Raw genomic sequence first — 17809 nt, forward strand, 5'->3', positions numbered from 1 at the left:
AAAAGTTCCATGAAGGCAGGGTCATCACCTATCTTTTCGTGATATATCCAGACATCTAAAATAACATATGACAGTTTAGTAGTTCTCATCACAATCTGTCAACTAAATGTTGTTCAGTGAATATTGTCCCTGCAGCAGTAGGGGAGGTACTTTGTTGTTTCTGTGTAACTTGTAAAGGATTGCTTTGCTAAATTGTATTTCAGAGAATGTACAAGTTACTCCAGCAGGCTTTAAGAGGGCATTGTTTTCAATAAAGCTTTAGTATCCTAGGACAAGAGCACTCAAGAGAGCACCGTTGCCCTGGAAATGGTGGTATAGATGTGGGTTAGGTTCCCATGCCAAGGCTCAAAAGGAAGAGGCATCACCATACTTGCAGGCAACTTTGAAGGTGTGAGGAAGACTCATGACAATCCTGTACCTAGTCTCCATTTTTCAGCCACAGCCACATTATCTTTTGCCTAGGCTGTTGCAGTCTGTGATGTCTCTACATTCCACTCTTGACCCTATAAGATCTTTCTAAAACAACAGACATACCTCTGCTCAGAATCTAATGGTTTCCCATTGCTTCAAAGGTGAAATTTAAAATTCTAATAGGCCTACCTTCTCTATTTCAACTCTCCCTTTCTTCCTTACTAGCTTTCATTTTGAACATGATTGCCATATCAGGGCTTTAGGGCCTTTGTATTGCTCTTTCCTCAGCCTCAAAGCTGGCTTCTTCCCCGTTAGATCCTTATCAGAAGCCTTTTCCTCCTAGAGGCCCCACCCTCCTCTTCTCCAAGGAGGGGAGAGGAACTGAAGGTCAAATTCATAACCAATGGCCAGTGTTTTAATCACTCGTGCCATAAAAATCCCTGAACTGCATTGATTGGGGGAACTTTCTAGCGGTGGAGCACCACAAACTCCTGGGCTCGGGACCTTCTGGGCCTCCCCTTCTGTATCTCTTCATCTGGCTATAGCCTTTACTATTTTTGCCACAAACTAGTAATCTAGTAAATAAGTTGTTCCCCTGAATTCTGTGAAGTGCTTTACTAAATTAAACCTCTGGTTTTATAGCCAGTTGGTCAGAAGCCCAGGTAACAATCTGGACTTTTCAAATGGCATCTGAAGTTGTGGTAGTGGTGGGAATACTCTTGAGGGGCTGAGCCCTTGTAAATCTGTGAGATTTGATGCCATCTCCAGGTAGATAGGGTCAGAATTGAGTTCATTTGTAGGACACCCAGCTTGTTGGCTGGAGAATCTCTAAGAATTGCTGGGCGTTGGGGAACCCCCTTCCCACTCCCCCACCACCCAACACACATGGTGACCAGCAATGTCAGAAGTGAAGTAGCATATTGACTATGGTGACACATGGGAGTGGGCTTTTTTCTTTATACAAGGGGTGGGGGTACCCAGGTTGATAAGATTGGATGCAGAAATCAGCAGCCCTGATAAAGAATAATGAAAAGCAATGTAATAATAGAGCTAATGTTGAAGCAGAAAATGTCAGAATAAGGTAGGAATCAACCAACAGTGTTTTTGTTCTGGGGTTGTTGACAAGAAATCACTTTAAGATTCTTGTGGCTACAAAGTTAACCAATAGACAAAACTAGAAATGTAGAAGTAAGTCAGTTGGAAATCAAAAACAAGCCTATCTTAGAAAAAGGAGAAACTCAAAATTAAAATTACAAAACTAACACAGAAAATACCTCTTATGTTTCCTAAGAATGCTCTTAAGAACTTTCATTACCAGACAAAACAGTGTTTAAAAAAGCAGGAAAGAAAATTCAAATTGAAATAAAAACAAGAATAAAAATCGATAAATCTAAGAGCTCTTTTGGACAAAATATGTTAGCTGAATCACTCTAACTTTAAGTTAAAACTAAAAATGAGAGAGTAAAAAAGACACATGAAGGCTTGAGAGGTAAGGGTTTTCTAGGAGAATGGGAATTACCAAATTTGATTCAAAACAAAAAAACAAGTTACACAAAAGTTGCCCACCCCAAACAAGTGTCTGGCTTAGGCAGTTTCACAGGGAAATTCTAGTGTCATTTTAAGAGACATTTCTCATACTGTTCTATTTTTTTAATATATCTTTATTGACTTCAGAGAGAGGAAAGGAGAGGGAGAGAGAGAGAAACATCAATGATGAGAGAATCATTGACCGGCTGCCTCCTGCACGCCCCCGACTGGGGATCGAGTCCACAACCCGGGCATGTGCCCTGACCCAGAATCAAACCCTGATCGCCTGGATCCTAGGTTGATGCTCAACCGCTGAGCCACGCCCGGGCAGGCGCCTGTGTGTATTTATACTTCTAGACTCCATTCTGTTCCATTGACTTGTCTGTTTTTACACCAATACCACACTGTTTTCATTGCTGTTTTACATGTCTTGAAATCAGGTGACATTGGCCCTCTACCATTTTTCTTCTTTTCAAAGTTCTTTTGGTTATTCTAGATTCTGTCCATTTCATTACTGTTTTTAGAATCAGCTTGATAAATTCAACCCTCACACTTTTTTCTAAGATTTTGTTTGGGATTGCTTTGAATCTATACCTCAATTTGGTAAGAATTGACATCTTAATTTTGGATCCTTTAAACCATAAATACAGAATATCTCCATTTATTGAGGTCTTTAATGTTTTATAGTTTTCAGTATACAGATCTTGCATATTTTTTGTCAGCAGCTATATCCCTAAGTATTTCATATTTTTAATTACTATTATAAGTTGTACTTCAGTTTTAGTTTCTCATTTGTTCATTGCTACTTTTGAATGTATAGACTGCAGTTATAATAAAGTAGCTTTTAATATTCTTGTACAGTAATTCTAACATCTGGGTCAACTGAGTTGGTTTCAGCTGATTTATTCTTCTCTTTAATTGATTAACATTTTCCTGCTTCGTTGCCTACATAATTTTTAATTGGATGCCACAGTGTGGATTTCACCTTCTTAGATTCTTGATACTTTCATTTTTTATAAATATTCTTTAAATTTGTTTGGAACTCAGTTACCTGGAAACAGTTTGATCATTTTGAGTGTTGCTTAAAGATTTGTTAGACAAGACCAGAGCATTATTTACTTTAAGGTACTTTTTTTTTTTTTTTTTAACCACTACTGAGATAAGGCATTTCTGAATACTCTGCCCAATGCCCAGTGTTTTTCTAGGTTTTTTAAAAGCCTAGCTGGTGAGAATAGTCACTATTCCCAGCCCTTTGTGAGCAACAGGCACTGTTCCTTTCTAATTATTATAAATGGTTCTTTCCTAGCTTTGGGTAGTTTCCTCACACATGTGCACATTAGTATTCTGCTGAATACTCAAGGGGGTCCTCTGCAGATCTACAGCATTTTTCTCTCTGGATAGCTCTCTTCTTTCCAATATTATATCCTAACTACTTTGCTCACCCTGCAGTCTCAGGCTTATTTTTTCCAACCTAGAGACTCTACCAGCCTCCACTTGAGAAGTCTCCAGGAAATAAGTTCAGGAAACCATAGGGCCCACTTCATTTGTTTTCTGTTAGTTATCACTGTCCTTCCTTGCTCTGGATCCATGATCCTTTGGTTCATTTTAGGCACCCAAAACAGGACTTACATTTTTTAAAAAATTTTTTAAATTATACAATGTGAAGCTAAGTCTTGATGGTGCTTATTCTTGATTGGTTGGATTGTTTTCACTTTGTACAAAAAGGAATCCTTTAAAATATATATGCATTATTGCCCAGCTGGAGTGGCTCCTGAACATCATACAGGAGATCTCTCAGTTTGATTCCTGGTTAAGGTACAAGCCCGGGTTGCAGGCTCTCCATCCCCAGTGCGGGGGGGGGGGGGGGGGGGGGGGTGTTGCAGGAGGCAGCCAATCAATCACTCTCTTACCATTGATGTTTCTCTCCCCTCCCCTCTCTGAAATCAATATAAATATAAATATATATATATATACATTATTTAATGTAGTTTTACATTCCTAAAAGTAATTTTAATTTTTGAACTAGTCACTGGCTTTTCTCTCAAGTGTATGTTGAATGAAGTTTCAACCTAATTGAGAGTTTCAGGGTGTCTCCCAAGCTTTTCAGAAGCAAAACACCAAAAAAGGTGGTAGAATAAATTACACTTTGGCTTTAAACTAAAGTGCCCAGATTTAGCTGACCATTATAATGGAATTGGACTTTCTGATTTATTCAGTTTTATAGTTTATGGCTACAAATACTTAGCCTTTAGAAATACGTATTCTTTTATAGCGATGGGTATGTTCAGTGATAGCTTGTCTTTATCTTTTGATTATCTTTTGATTTCATGTACACTAACTTCAATCATATGTACTTATGATTTACTTTTTCTGGTATAGTAAGTACTATAAAATATAAAACAAAAATCAGAGGAACTCATAAGCATATGAAAATGCTGAAGGACATATTATTTTAAATTTTATTTTGTATTGGTTTCAGGTATATAGCATAGTGGTTAGATAATCATACTTTTTAAAATATATATATATCTTTATTGATTTTAGAGAGAGGAAAGGAGAGGGAGAGAGAGAGAGATAGAAACATCAATGATGAGAGTCATTGATCAGCTCCTCCTGCACGCCCCAGACTGGGGATGGAGCCCGCAACCCGGGCATGTGCTCTGACCAGGAATCGAACCCGGATTGCCTGGGTCCTAGGTCAACGCTCAACTGCTGAGCCACGCCTGGCCGGGCTGAAGGGCATATTATTGATAGTAGTTTAATAGGATGAGGAGAAACTTTATAGAATTTGAACCTTAAAAAGGAACTCAAATATTAATTTAATAATGTATTTGCAGGAAATTTTACTTTGACCTAATGTAGAACCTGTATTGTGACTTTTGGAGTCAGTTGCTTGCTTGTTGTATTTGGAAATTTCTCTTTTTTTCCTCCCCCGTTGATTTTATTTTTTTTAGAGAGAGAAACATTGATGTGAGAGAGACACACATTGATTGGTTGGCTCATGCCTGGGGATTGAACCTGTGACCCAGTTAGTTATGTGCCCTTCATCAGGAATCCAACTCAAGACCCAACACGCTGACCATTGAGCAACACTGGCCAGGGCTTGATAATTTATAGGAAAACTTTGGGTTTGGATTTGCTTTTAAATAGGGAAATTAAGGTTCATTTTATGATTCTTTCCAAACCCTAATGTTTTGTGATGGCAAGAATTGAAGCAGATATTCTGTCACCCTGTGGTTCAGTTGTGCAGTATCGTATTGTTTTCCTTATGTAAGCTCTCTCTCTCAAAATCAATTAAAAAAGAAAACACAGCTCTGTCTGTGATGCTGCAGTTGACAAATGTGAAATGATTTTTATTTTGTTAGGGCCTAAACAGGCATTCCTTGACCATGAATGCTTTTTGCACGGTGTACCTATTCTGCACCATTTTTAACTCCCATGCTTCAGCTGTTGATGGCTTCTTGGTAGACTTCACCACCTTCTGCCCTGCTCCACCTCTAACCCCTCCAAATAAACAGTCCTAAGGCTGATGTATGTGCACCTTGTTAAATTGAAGGGAAATGGTATGAGAGTAAATTTGTGAATTATTATTGATGTGAGTTATTGAAGATTGATTTCATTTCTCAGTGTTTTTCTTTTTTCAGAATTTCTGTGAACATTTGAATTTTAGGAGTTTTTAGTAAGCTATATAATAAATTCTAAAGTTTTCTTATTTTTCTTTTTTTATGTGCATCTCAAAGACTGGTTTTAAGGGGTGTGGCAGGAGGTTTTGGACTCGATGAGTTTCCACCGAAATGTCGGAGAAGTCAGGCCAGAGCACAAAAGCAAAGGATGGGAAAAAGTATGCGACACTCAGTTTATTTAATACTTACAAGGGTAAATCATTAGAAACTCAGAAAACCACAGGTGAGTAAACATCAAATGTCATTTACATTTTTATAGCTTTTATGCTTTTGTTACTGTAAGTGGTATACTGGAGCTGTTGCTGTTAGGAACTGGGACAAACCCATATTCACACAGTATTTACAGTGGACTTTTTATGTACACAACACTTTTTAGGGGATGTGAGTTAAATACCTTACAATTAAAAATCTATAAACATGTTTATTTTTTATTGTTGTCAGCAGAAAAAGTAGAATTGTGTGGTTCCAAAGGGGAAACTCAGGCATTGAGATTGGTAGACATAGAGCTGCATGTTAGTGGGGATTTATTTCCACTTCATGTTGTGGACTAGAGTCCTGTGGTATTTTGTTTTTTGATACCTTGAGCCCAGTGTTTCCAGTGAAAAGTGAAAGCTGGACCACATATGTTACATTAGCAGTGTTCATTATGCACATAAAATAAGCATATTTATTTAACATACTAAGTTTTGAGTTTGAAATAGATTCTGTGAAAATTACAAAACTGGCATTGTTGGTGTTTACCTTTTCATAGTATATAGGCTTTATTGTTAGATTTTTACAGCATCTGGTCAGTGCCTTGATAATTTATTTTAAATATAGTCTCTTCATTGGGTTTTGTTGCAGGCGTGTGGCTTAATTTCAAAATTCTTACCTTAAAATATTAGAAAATAATAGCTCCAGATTTCATTAATTCCTGTTTTTATATTGTCTTAAGAAGAAAGTGGGTAATAAAATAGATGTTCTAAGAAAGTTGATGTTATTGATCTTTAGTTGCAGCTCGACATGGATTACAGAGTCTTGGAAAAGTTGGTATTTCACGGCGCATGCCTCCACCCGCTAATCTCCCAAGTCTTAAAGCAGAAAACAAAGGCAATGATCCTAATGTGAACATTGTACCTAAAGATGGCACAGGATGGGCATCAAAACAAGAGCAGCATGAAGAAGAAAAGTAAGTCAATGTCTACTAAAGAATGAAATTGGTCCCCTTTCTTTGTAGGGAATTTGTTTGAGGTCCTTCTGTGTGCTACGGGTTGTGCTGCATGTATTACATATCTCGTGCCCTTTAAAGTCTTTCACAGGGTCAGCTTTTGATTCATTTTCCCTGTGAGTGGGGTTTAGTAGCAGTACTTGCATGCATCAAGGCAGAACAACGACAGTTGCTAATCACAACTTTTCTTACATGCTCTACCAGGTTCTTCCCTTCTCCCCTACTCCCACCAAATTAGACTTTCTCTTTCTAATATGATTAGAAGTGGATTCTGTTGAATATTTCTATGACACAAAGAATCTCTGTCTGCCTGGTTTCCTGAAACTATGCCTGATGCATATTGTAGGTACTGAAGTAATATTATTTCAATGAATAAAGAATTAGCAAGAAAGCTGGGGTAAAATTAATACTGTCCCTATCAATCATCATTCGTTCAACAAATATTTAACATTCTGTATGGCGGGGATTATGTGGGGCTCTTAATTTATTGAACGACCAAGTCAAGTGGTAATTTTATTTTTTATTTTTTGGCATGAATTTTAAACTTTATTTGCTGTACTTAAGTGAGCATTAAAAAATGCCAGGCTCTGGAACGCAGGAGCTGCAACGTGAGGGCGAGATTATGCATTAATTACACTCATAGGGGCCCAAGGAAACCGGGGGCTGAAAACCTAATTGCAGTTATTTAGGGCAGCGCAGGTGGCAGGCGTTTCCCTCTTTAAACCCTTTTTCCAAACAGCCTCCTCGGTGCTTTCCTGAAACAGGGAAGTAGTGGTAATTTTAAAATAAGGCAAGTATTTTTTGATGCTTTTTGCCTATATCAAATTTCTGTGCTCTTGTTTGGGTTGCTCTGTGTAGTAAAGTTGACTACTGGAATAAAGCTTGTCAAAGACAGCCTGCCCTCTGCTTCTTAGTTGTAGAATTATTTTGTATAGTAAGTCAGAGGTCTGCATGTATGAGAAATGAATTGTATTTCTAAAGTCTCTTAACTACCGTTTTAAGCATTAATTCATTACAAGGATTGAATAATAAAAACTGTAGAGCCTTTTTTAAACACCTTATACTCGGGATGCATCAGGCAGGTTGTTGCTGTTACCTCTGAATACAGTAATAAGTACAGTGGTGAACCTGTTGACTTCCAGTTGGAGAACTTGCTTAGCCTTATCCCCCAGCTAATTCCATCAGCTCAGACCGTATGTATGCCTAAACTGTTACCTCTAATTATAAATGTTCACTTTTTCAAAACAGGGTTTTAGAGGCTATGTTCAGTAATGAGTGTTTCTTTTTTTTACAAAATGAAAGTAAGCAGAACTGTCTTCTCCTTGGGGTATTTATTCAAAGGTGGAAAAGAAGGGATTAAAACAGCTGTGCCTCATTTAAAGGGATGTTGCAAAGGGATATCTTTTGTGGAGGCTGTATCTATGAGTCACTATGTAGCCAGAATAATTTGTACAGAAATTCACCTTAAACACACTGTTCAGTTTATTTTATTTAAGCATATAATATCTGAAATAATGGAATCATGTTTTTTTTAAGAGCACCAGAAGTTCCACCAGCACAGCCAAAACCTGGGGTTGCAGCTCCCCCAGAAGTAGCACCTGCTCCAAAATCATGGGCCAGTAACAAGCAAGGTGGGCAAGGAGATGGTAAGTGGACATTAGCTGGGGCACCTGGTCAGGCTTGATAGTTACTGAACAGCCATGTGGGAGATATGGGGTGGAATAGTGTGTTGGCAGGGTGGAGAACCTTGTCAAAGGGCATACTCAGGCCCTATAAGGTCTTTTAAAAATCTCTTGGGCTAGTTAAATTTCTGGGTCAAGAACCATCTTTGCTCTAATGATTAGGATTTAAGAAGGAGTCTTTAGGATTCACTCTGTCCCACATTATTTTATCTTTACCCTACACGACCAGGTAAAACCTTGTACTTTCATCTCTTGAGACACAGGGCATTGTGTAGATGGCTAGAAACCATATTCATCTTCATCTGTGTCCCTAACCTTTCGGTCTCAAACATGCTGCTCATGATTTCCATGGTAGAGAAGAGTTGTCTCTAGCCCTAAAGCATAGTAGCTGGAATACTTCTACCCCACAAGGAATGGTGGACTCCCCACAAAAAATTTTTCCACTTGAAAACAGGAAATGTCTATAATACATTGTGTGGAAAAACCCATTTGGGCCCTGAAGCTGATAAAAAGCAGCTCTTTTAATTTACAGAAGCATAAAATGAAATATGCAGGCAGGATAGAGGTGGGTGAATAGTGAGGCTCGACTAGTATCTCAGTAGTAAGTTAAATGGAATCAGGCAGTGAAGTGAATTTTAGCCTTGCCATGGTGCTTGCGGTGTTTACTCCTAAAGTCTGTTTCAGTCATAGAATTTGAACTGATAATCTTAGAGGTATGAATGAAGGAATTTGACTTCTCCTGAAATAAATGAGAGAAGTGAAACTCAGTTGCTTCATCTTAATGAGTCCTCTGGGACAGTATCTGGCAGGTTCCTTTCTTAGATTTTTATCTCCTCATGGCTGTTCATTAACTTTCCAAGGGATTCTAAATCTAAATAATTAAAAAGTTTTATGGATGCGAATAGTCATCATTGAAATGTGGAATAATCAGAAAAAGGCAGCTCTATCCTGGGAGGGTTTTGAATTATCTTTGGTATGAAAGTTACATTTAATTTTTTTTTTTAAATCTATAGGAATCCAGGTGAATAGTCATTTCCAGCAAGAATTTCCCAGTCTGCAGGCAGCTGGGGATCAGGAAAAAAAAGAGAAAGAAGCAAATGATGACAGCTATGGACCTGGACCCAGTTTACGCCCACCTAGTAAGAGTACTTTCAGTTTAATAAAAACACAGAATGAGATTATATTTGTGTTTTGTTTGTTTTTAAAAATATATCTTTATTGATTTCAGAGAGAGGAAGGGAGGGGGAGAGAGAGAGATAGAAACATCAATGATGAGAGAGTCATTGATCGGCTGCCTCCTGCACACCCCCGACTGGGGATCGAGCCCGCAACCCAGGCATGTGCCCTGACCGAGAATCCAACCCCGATTGCCTGAATCCTAGGTCAATGCTCAACCGCTGAGCCACGCCCGGCCGGGCTATATTTGTGTTTTGTCTTGTGATGTGACTTCCTGCCTGCCTCTGTTGTATGTATGACTTGCCTCTTTTTAAAAGGCAGACAGTAACTAGTTGCTTACCACTTGAGTGTGGTTTCTACATGAACAATATCAGCCTAACTTTGAGAACTCGTTGGAAGTGTACATATTAATGATGCCTAGGTTACTGAAATGTACATTAATATTTGGTTATTTTTACAATAGTAAAATATTTAGGGCATACCTCTCCAATATGCATATACTTATTTATAAATATATTTATTTGCTACTCCATTAATATTTAGGGATCCCTAGCTTTCTGAACTCAAACCTAGGAAGCAAATAAATTTAGATAGTGAAAGATACTTGTAGTATATACAAAACAAAGCAAAAATTAAAGATAGAAATATAAAGTCTTTGAGATTTCTTTAAGGCTTATCAATTGTATTAGCTTCATATTGTCATGACCAAATACCTCAAAGGACCTGTATACATGGGGAAGTTCCTCTTTACAGTAACGGTTACAAATTCATGTTTCTGATAACCTGATACATTTCTTTTTGCTGTTGTTTTTGGCTCATTTCTTGTCAAGTCTGGCTAGATCATATTTATTTATTTAATCCTCACCTGAGGATGTGTTTTTTTTAGAGAGAGAAACATCTATTGATTGCCTCCCGTACACTCCCCAACTGGGGATCAAACTTGCAACGTACGTATGTGCCCTGATTGGGAATTGAACCCACCACCCTTTGGTGTATCAGACGATGCTCCAACCAATTGAACCACCTGGCTAGGGCTTTTTTTTTTTTAATTGCTTTAATGTTCATGAGTGTGTATTAATAGATGTGTCAGCTCTAATGTTTCCCCTTGATTTTCATCACTTATCTATTGCTGCCAAACAAATTTGGCAGCTTCAAACGTGAAACTGAGTGGACTTGTTTCACACAGTACCTGAGGGTCAGGAATGTGGGAATAGCTTTGCTGGGGGTTCTGGCTCAGGAACTCCCCACACAGTTGCAGTAAAGCTGTCATCTGACAGTGACTTGACTGAGGCTGCTGTTCCGAGCTCACTCATGGTGGCTCTTGTATGTGGCTGCTCACAACATGGCTTCCCTAGAAAAAGTAAGGACAGACAGACATTTCCCACCTCAGGTGGAAGCCATAGTCTCTCGTCATCTGATCTCAGACGTGCCATCACTCCTGTTCTATTCTGCAGGCTATATAGACCAGTCGGGTACACTGTGAGAGGGTGGTACAAAGGGTGTGAATACTTGGTGATAAGAGACCCTTTGAGCCATCTTGGAGGCTACCTACCAAACCAGGTTTCCTTGTAAAACCATTTACCAGTCTTATTTGGTTTAAGTGCAGTTGACCCAGATAATATAGTCATTAAACCTGCTCACTGGGGACGTGAACCCCCTATCAGATATTGGTAAAACTTAATAGAGAACTAATGTTTTTCCCCCAAACCCCATATTTGGTTTTGGTGACATCTTTCTGAGGTACATCTCTGCTTTGAAAGCCACTACTTTTGACTACCTAAACACCAAAAGCATTAGTAGGGCCTAGATTAGACTTCCGCTGCTCCTTCACTGTGCTGCTTGTTATTTGCTTGAATTTCTTGAACCGCGGCTAGTTTGGTTTCTCTCTGTTACATTTTCAGATTTTTCCTTATTCCTTTCTTATATCTCTCTGTACCAGATGTTGCTTGTTGGAGAGATGGTGGTAAGTCTGGCGGCTCACCCTCAACATCTGACCAAGATGAAAAACTCCCTGGCCAGGAAGAAAGCACAGCTGGGCCATCAGAGCAAAATGACATCCTCAAAGTGGTGGAAAAGAGGATAGCTTGTGGTCCTCCACAGGCTAAACTGAATGGACAACAGCCTGCCCTGGCTTCCCAGTACCGAGCTATGATGCCTCCTTATGTAAGTATTGCTAAACAAATAGCAAGTGCTTAAGTAAGAGGTGTTTGAGCTGGGTTCTAAGAAGAGAATTAGAATGGAAAAAATTTAGATCTTTATTAACATCTAATAAAAATTAGCATTTTCTTTGATAACAAGTATAGGAAACAAATCACAGTACCTGCTTATCATTAATAGGGATCATAGACATTTTCATGTTACATAGTTTAAGATATTTCAAAGTATTGTTTATACTCAACATTATTTGATGATAGTTATTAGGGTAAACTCACTTGTTTTTTAACAACCTAATATAGAAGCATATGTACTACTATGTCACAAATTTGTTTTTTAAATACTGTAGTAACAGAACTATATATAATTGTTTTCTTTTGTTATACCTTGCATTTACAGATTATGCATTTTAAAAACATTTCTATAAGAAAAGGTTTATAGCCCTAGCCAGTTTTGCTCAGTGGTTAGAGCGTAGGCCTGCAGACTGGAGAGTCCTGGGTTTGATTCCAGCCAAGGGCATACATACCTCGGTTGCAGGCTGTATCACCCGCCCTGGTTGGGGCACTCACAGGAGCCAACCAGTTGATGTCTCTCTCTCATCAATGTGTGTGTTCCTGTCCCTTTCCCTTTTCTGCTTTTTCTGAAAAGCAATGGAAAAAATGCCCTCAGGTGAGGATTTAAAAAAAAAAAAAGTCCATAGAATTTATGACTGCCAAAGGGCTCGTTTATACCTGCTTATTTCTAAAGTTTTTATTGGTATATCTTTAATTTTTTAACTTTTCATTGTGGAATATTTTAAACACATGTAAATAGAGATAATAGTACAGTGAACCTTTCTCTTCCCATATCTACCTTCTATCTTTAACCATTAATCAATTTGTGGGCAGTCTTGTCTCTTGTTTCCCACCACTTTGGATTATTAAAGCAAATCATAGATGTCTCATTTTCATCCATATATACTTTAAGTTATATATATATATACACACACACACATATATATATATGTATGTATGTATATTTTTTAAATTTTTATTTATTGATTTTTAGAGAGAGAGAGACATCCATTTTTGTTCCACTTATTTATGCATTCATTGGTTGATTCTTGTATGTACCCTGACCAGGGGTCAAACCCAAAACCTTGGTGTGTCAGGATGACACTCTAACCAACTGAGCTACCAAGCCAGGGCCTTAAAGACTGGCAGGGGGCGGGGAGGAGTGGGTTTCACAATGCTATTATCATAACTGAAAAGAACATTCTTTTTAAAATAAAAAGAATAGTAAGTATTCCAGTTTCCCTTATTGTCTCATAATTAGGATCCAGATAATGTCTATTCCTTGAGATTGGTTCATATTTCTCTTAGAAATCTTGTTATCTGTGCTTACCTCTTTCCCTCTACCTCTTAGTTCTGGACAATTTACTTTTATCCTGTGGAGTTTCTCAGTCTCTGAATTTTGCCGATTCAATCTTTGTAGATTCATTTAATATATACTTCTGACCCTTATATTTTCTATAATTTTGTAGTTACATTTGGTGCCTTTACTCATTTGTTTGCTCTCAGCCTACTGTATAATCATATGGCAAGTTACATTACCCAAGTAAATAAATTTACATTTTTTAGGAGGACGTTAATCTCAAAGGGAGTAAGTATTTAGTTTCTGTATTTTTTTATGATTTCGAAGTATTCAAACTCGAAAGGTCCATATTCTTTTTTTATATTTTCTATTCTTTGTATTATTTTTTAGATATTATAGGGTAGTGGAGGGAAATAAATGATTAAAAACAATTACTTGTTAAATATTTTCTTTAAAAAATTGTGAGTGTGATAAAAATCAGTCTTATATACTAACCTCTCCTTGAAAAATAATTTACACCCAACTGCTTGTCTGCTTATTTTCAACTTGTGCTTCCAAAGACCCCTGAATTTCCAGGGATGGGTATGGGATAAGGGAAGGTAAGAGGGAAACTAGGTGGACTTTGTCCACAGTTTTGTCAATGATTTTACTTGAATAAAGTGTTCCACTAATTAACAGCAACAGAAACATTTTGAAAACCACTACCATGTATTGAGAATTTAAAGATTGTTTCTACAGTTAATGTTGTGGCAAATTCCTGATTTTTAAACATTTAATCCCATATGAAATTAATCTGAACAATCAGCAAAAGGAAATAATGCAGCTTTACCTGTGAACATTTGCCTCCAATAGTGTATTTGCTAACCTCAGTATAAAGTATGATGCAACCAAAACCATTCCAAAGTATTCTCCAGACAGAGGCTTTGTTGAATTTCAGCCGCTGCTGAACTCAATTCACTTTGCTCTGACCCTCCTTAGAGGTATTTTCTTCAGACAGCTTGATTTTATAAGTACAGCCTTCAAGCATGAAGTAATTTTCTTACCTAACAGCTATTATTATTTTTTTTATAAAATAATTATTTCAGGATATAAATTACATATTTAAAGTAATATAATTTCACATACACACATATATTTTTTTAACAAATGTTGACCTGGATATAAGCAGATGGTAAATAACTAAGCACTCCTTGACATTTCTTTGCTCTCGCATCATAGGTTGAATCCGTTGGTGTTTTCTCTTTATAATCTAACTTATAACTTCTCCTAAATGTAGCTTGTCAAAGCCAAGTTCCCATAGAGAGCATCCTCTTTGTGCCTCATTTTATAATTACTGTCTGCACAGTAACTTGACTCAGAATCCACCTGTGCCCTACCCATAGGAAATCTCCAGGTCAGTCCCTGCCCACCTCCTCCCTCACTCCCTTGGGTTTTGGACTCTCCCTTATTTTTACCTGAATTTAGTTTCTCTTTATCAGCAAATCTGCCTTCGATTAATCTATCCCTGCATTAGGATCTAGTCTCACATTATTTCCTTGCAAGTATTTGAACTTGAGTAGTAAGGCTTTGCTGTTTTCTGAGGTCCATACATGTTACCTTTTTTTAGTTTTTCGTGTCAGTGTACACTTTTATGTAATTTTGTTAATGGGATAACAGAAGTTCTTCCTAGGATGTGTGCTGATTATTACTATTTGTAAACTCTTGGTGGAGGCAGTAATCTTATAAGTGGCTTATTATTGAAGGTGAATGATGATCTGTACCAGCAGATAAATTAATTATTCGTACTACTGTTTATTTTAATCATTCTATAAATTATAATTTCATGTTTAGTCACAGTGATCTTTCTTTTTTAAAAAACTGGGTTGCTAAATTTATCAATGTTTGTTTTCCACATTCAGATGTTTCAACAGTATCCAAGGATGGCGTATCCTCCTCTTCATGGTCCCATGAGGTTTCCACCTTCTTTATCGGAAACAAACAAGTAAGACTATTAAATGATTAAAGTCCACAGGGCATATATATGCTTACTAAGATTTTTCTGGAGGTTGAATGGACTGTGATGATTGATTCATTTTTCTGTCCTCAAAGTACAGTTGTTACACTTGGCTAGCTTTTATATGACAACAAAATTATCTTACATAAAATTCTGAAAACTGAAAATTATGGCCCTAAAAATTAATGACACTTGTTTATCCCTTCTTTTATAATATTAAGGATTCCCCATTCTCTCTTTTTACTTCTTGCTTGAGCATCCTCCTGAATGGTGGTTTTTCTTAAAGTTCTGTATTTTGAGATTAATATTAGTCTTAGCCATATTCTCCTTTAACATATATTTGTTTTATTTTAAAGCTTTGACAATTAAAAAATCATGTCTGCTGTTAAATACTTGCATAAGAATTATACTGTGTGTTGTCCTAAATTTATGTATTAATATTATAATTTCTTCATACACGTCAGGTGCAAAATATTTTGTATATCATATAGAAAATATTGTTGAATTGAACTAAATTACAATCTTTTAATTTTTTTAAATTTAGTTTTATTAAAATTTTGTATTCTTTTCCCCTTATAACCTCTCATTCTTTAGAGGTCTTCGAGGAAGAGGCCCACCTCCATCATGGGCTCCTGAGCCGGAACGCCCCTCCATCCTTAGCGCATCAGAACTGAAAGAGCTTGATAAATTCGATAATCTAGATGCTGAAGCTGATGAAGGTTGGGCAGGTAAGAGGCAAAATTAATGAAGCATTTTAAATTTTTTGATGCTTTTAAACAGTCCTTCTGAGTTTTCCTTAATTTAATAGGTGCCCAGATGGAAGTAGATTACACAGAACAGCTGAATTTCAGTGACGATGATGAGCAAGGAAGTAGTAGTCCTAAAGAAAACAGTAGGTAAGTTGTTGTGGTATCTTTTACGAGTAATAGTATTCGTTTGTTGACATGATATTAGCCATTTAATCAAAGAGGCTTCATTAATAGGCATTTGTTCCTTATGTAGAGAATTTCTATATTCTAGTCCAAGGACTTTTATTGAGTGGGGATGTGGTTAATGAGACAAATTTTAAAAGTGCAGCTAATCAAGGAACTTTAGTTTGATGTTTCTAAAGAAAGTAATTATTTTAACAAAAATGTTTAGATAATTGCCATCTAATTAGAGATTTTTTTATTTTTTTTTAATACTCACTGGAGGATGTGTTTATTGATTGGTGAGAGAGAGGGAGAAACCTCAATCGGTTGCCTCCTGTATGTGCCCTGACTGGATATCGATTCTGCAGCCTTTTGGTGTGTAGGATGACACTCCAGCCGAGTGACCCGGCCAGGGCTAATTGGAGATGTTTTGAGAGACAGTATTAAGGATCATTTAAAACTTGTTACTTGCTTGACCTGATCCATATTTACAAAATTGTAGAAAAATTACTTGGGTTACTATAGCTACTTCAAGTCTTAGGTTTTTTAAGCTTAGCATGCGGCATCTTGGAAAATAGGAGCTTTTTCTTGTCTTATGGAATATAAGGGGCCTCAGAATCAGGAATATTAGGGTTATGCGACATAACAGTTGGGCCCTTAAAATACACAGGAGCTTGCTTGCATGTACATATTGGTGTAGTTTTTCATCCAATGCATTGTAATAGTCTGCTGTTTTCTGGTCAGTTGTGAAATGCCTGTGATTTTTTCTAAATACCATAATTTTATTTATCTTTTTCATTAAGTCAGAATCAATTACAATACAGTTATTGGGTGAGGGTGATAGAAAATGATAAGATTTTGTTCCTTTGCCAGGTTGTATTGGGTGCAAGCATCTATATTTGACAGAACTGAACTTTATATCTTGTGGTAATAACCTAGCCAAGCCCAGTCCCCACAACATTGTAGATATATAGTATATATTTATTGAATAAACACATTAGTGCCACTCCATCACAAAACCATCTCATTCCTTGATAAATTTTTTTCCTTGAAAGTATATGGAAATAACGTCTTTTTACATAGAGAAAATGCATTTACTTATGGTAAAGTCTGTCTGCTTCACTTTTTCATTTCACCTGATTTTTGATTCTTTAGTGAAGATCAAGGTTCAAAAGCCTCTGAAAACACTGAAACCCGAAAAGAAGCAGATGAGGTGTGCAACACTAAATCATCATCTCAGACACCTGCCCAGCCATCAGTAGCAAAAGGTCCTTATGGGAAAGGACCACCATTTAATCAGGTTTGTTGGACTCAAGGATATCTTCGTCACTGCAGACATTATGGATGAATTAACCTTACAATGAGAGTTGGACAAAGATGTAGGAAAAGGAAATTACTTTTTTTTCTTGAATAGCTCTAGATCTGAACAATTTTATTGCATGTAACAGGAACTATTAATTACAGTAACTAAAATTATCAAGTAGAAACTAAGCTTTTACTTTTTTTTCTTATCACAGCTTGGTCATATCAAAGTGGAGGGATAAATGATTTTGCCAGACTACCATTGCTAAAGGGCTTTATTTTAGGTAAAGGAGAGATTTTCTTTAGGTAAATCTGTTTTAGTTTGCCGTTAGAAAGAAAATCCAGAAAAAGTATTGGGCTTACATAAATAAAAATGTAAAACTAGAGGCATATTTCTAAGCAGCCAAATT

General features: G+C 37.0%; 1 protein-coding gene across 15 annotated transcripts in view; it reads left to right on the forward strand.

Moving 5' to 3' along the window:
• The window catches only part of PRRC2C (proline rich coiled-coil 2C), a 69114-nt gene that overhangs the window by 13152 nt on the left and 38153 nt on the right, over positions 1-17809 (forward strand). For 10 of the 15 annotated variants that reach the window (XM_081120760.1, XM_081120761.1, XM_081120769.1 and 7 more), the window contains exons 2-10: positions 5679-5844; positions 6612-6789; positions 8365-8474; positions 9524-9649; positions 11626-11849; positions 15092-15174; positions 15781-15914; positions 15995-16082; positions 17253-17397. In XM_081120760.1, the coding sequence (XP_080976886.1) occupies positions 5733-5844; positions 6612-6789; positions 8365-8474; positions 9524-9649; positions 11626-11849; positions 15092-15174; positions 15781-15914; positions 15995-16082; positions 17253-17397 (1200 nt within the window). In that variant the 5' untranslated portion in view covers positions 5679-5732. The remainder of the gene's footprint in view (positions 1-5678; positions 5845-6611; positions 6790-8364; positions 8475-9523; positions 9650-11625; positions 11850-15091; positions 15175-15780; positions 15915-15994; positions 16083-17252; positions 17398-17809) is intronic. The other 5 variants (XM_081120768.1, XM_081120771.1, XM_081120762.1 and 2 more) reach the window with 3 other exon arrangements.

The sequence above is a fragment of the Miniopterus schreibersii genome, assembly GCF_964146895.1.
Source record: "Miniopterus schreibersii genome assembly, chromosome: 19".
Classification (NCBI taxonomy): domain Eukaryota; kingdom Metazoa; phylum Chordata; class Mammalia; order Chiroptera; family Miniopteridae; genus Miniopterus; species Miniopterus schreibersii.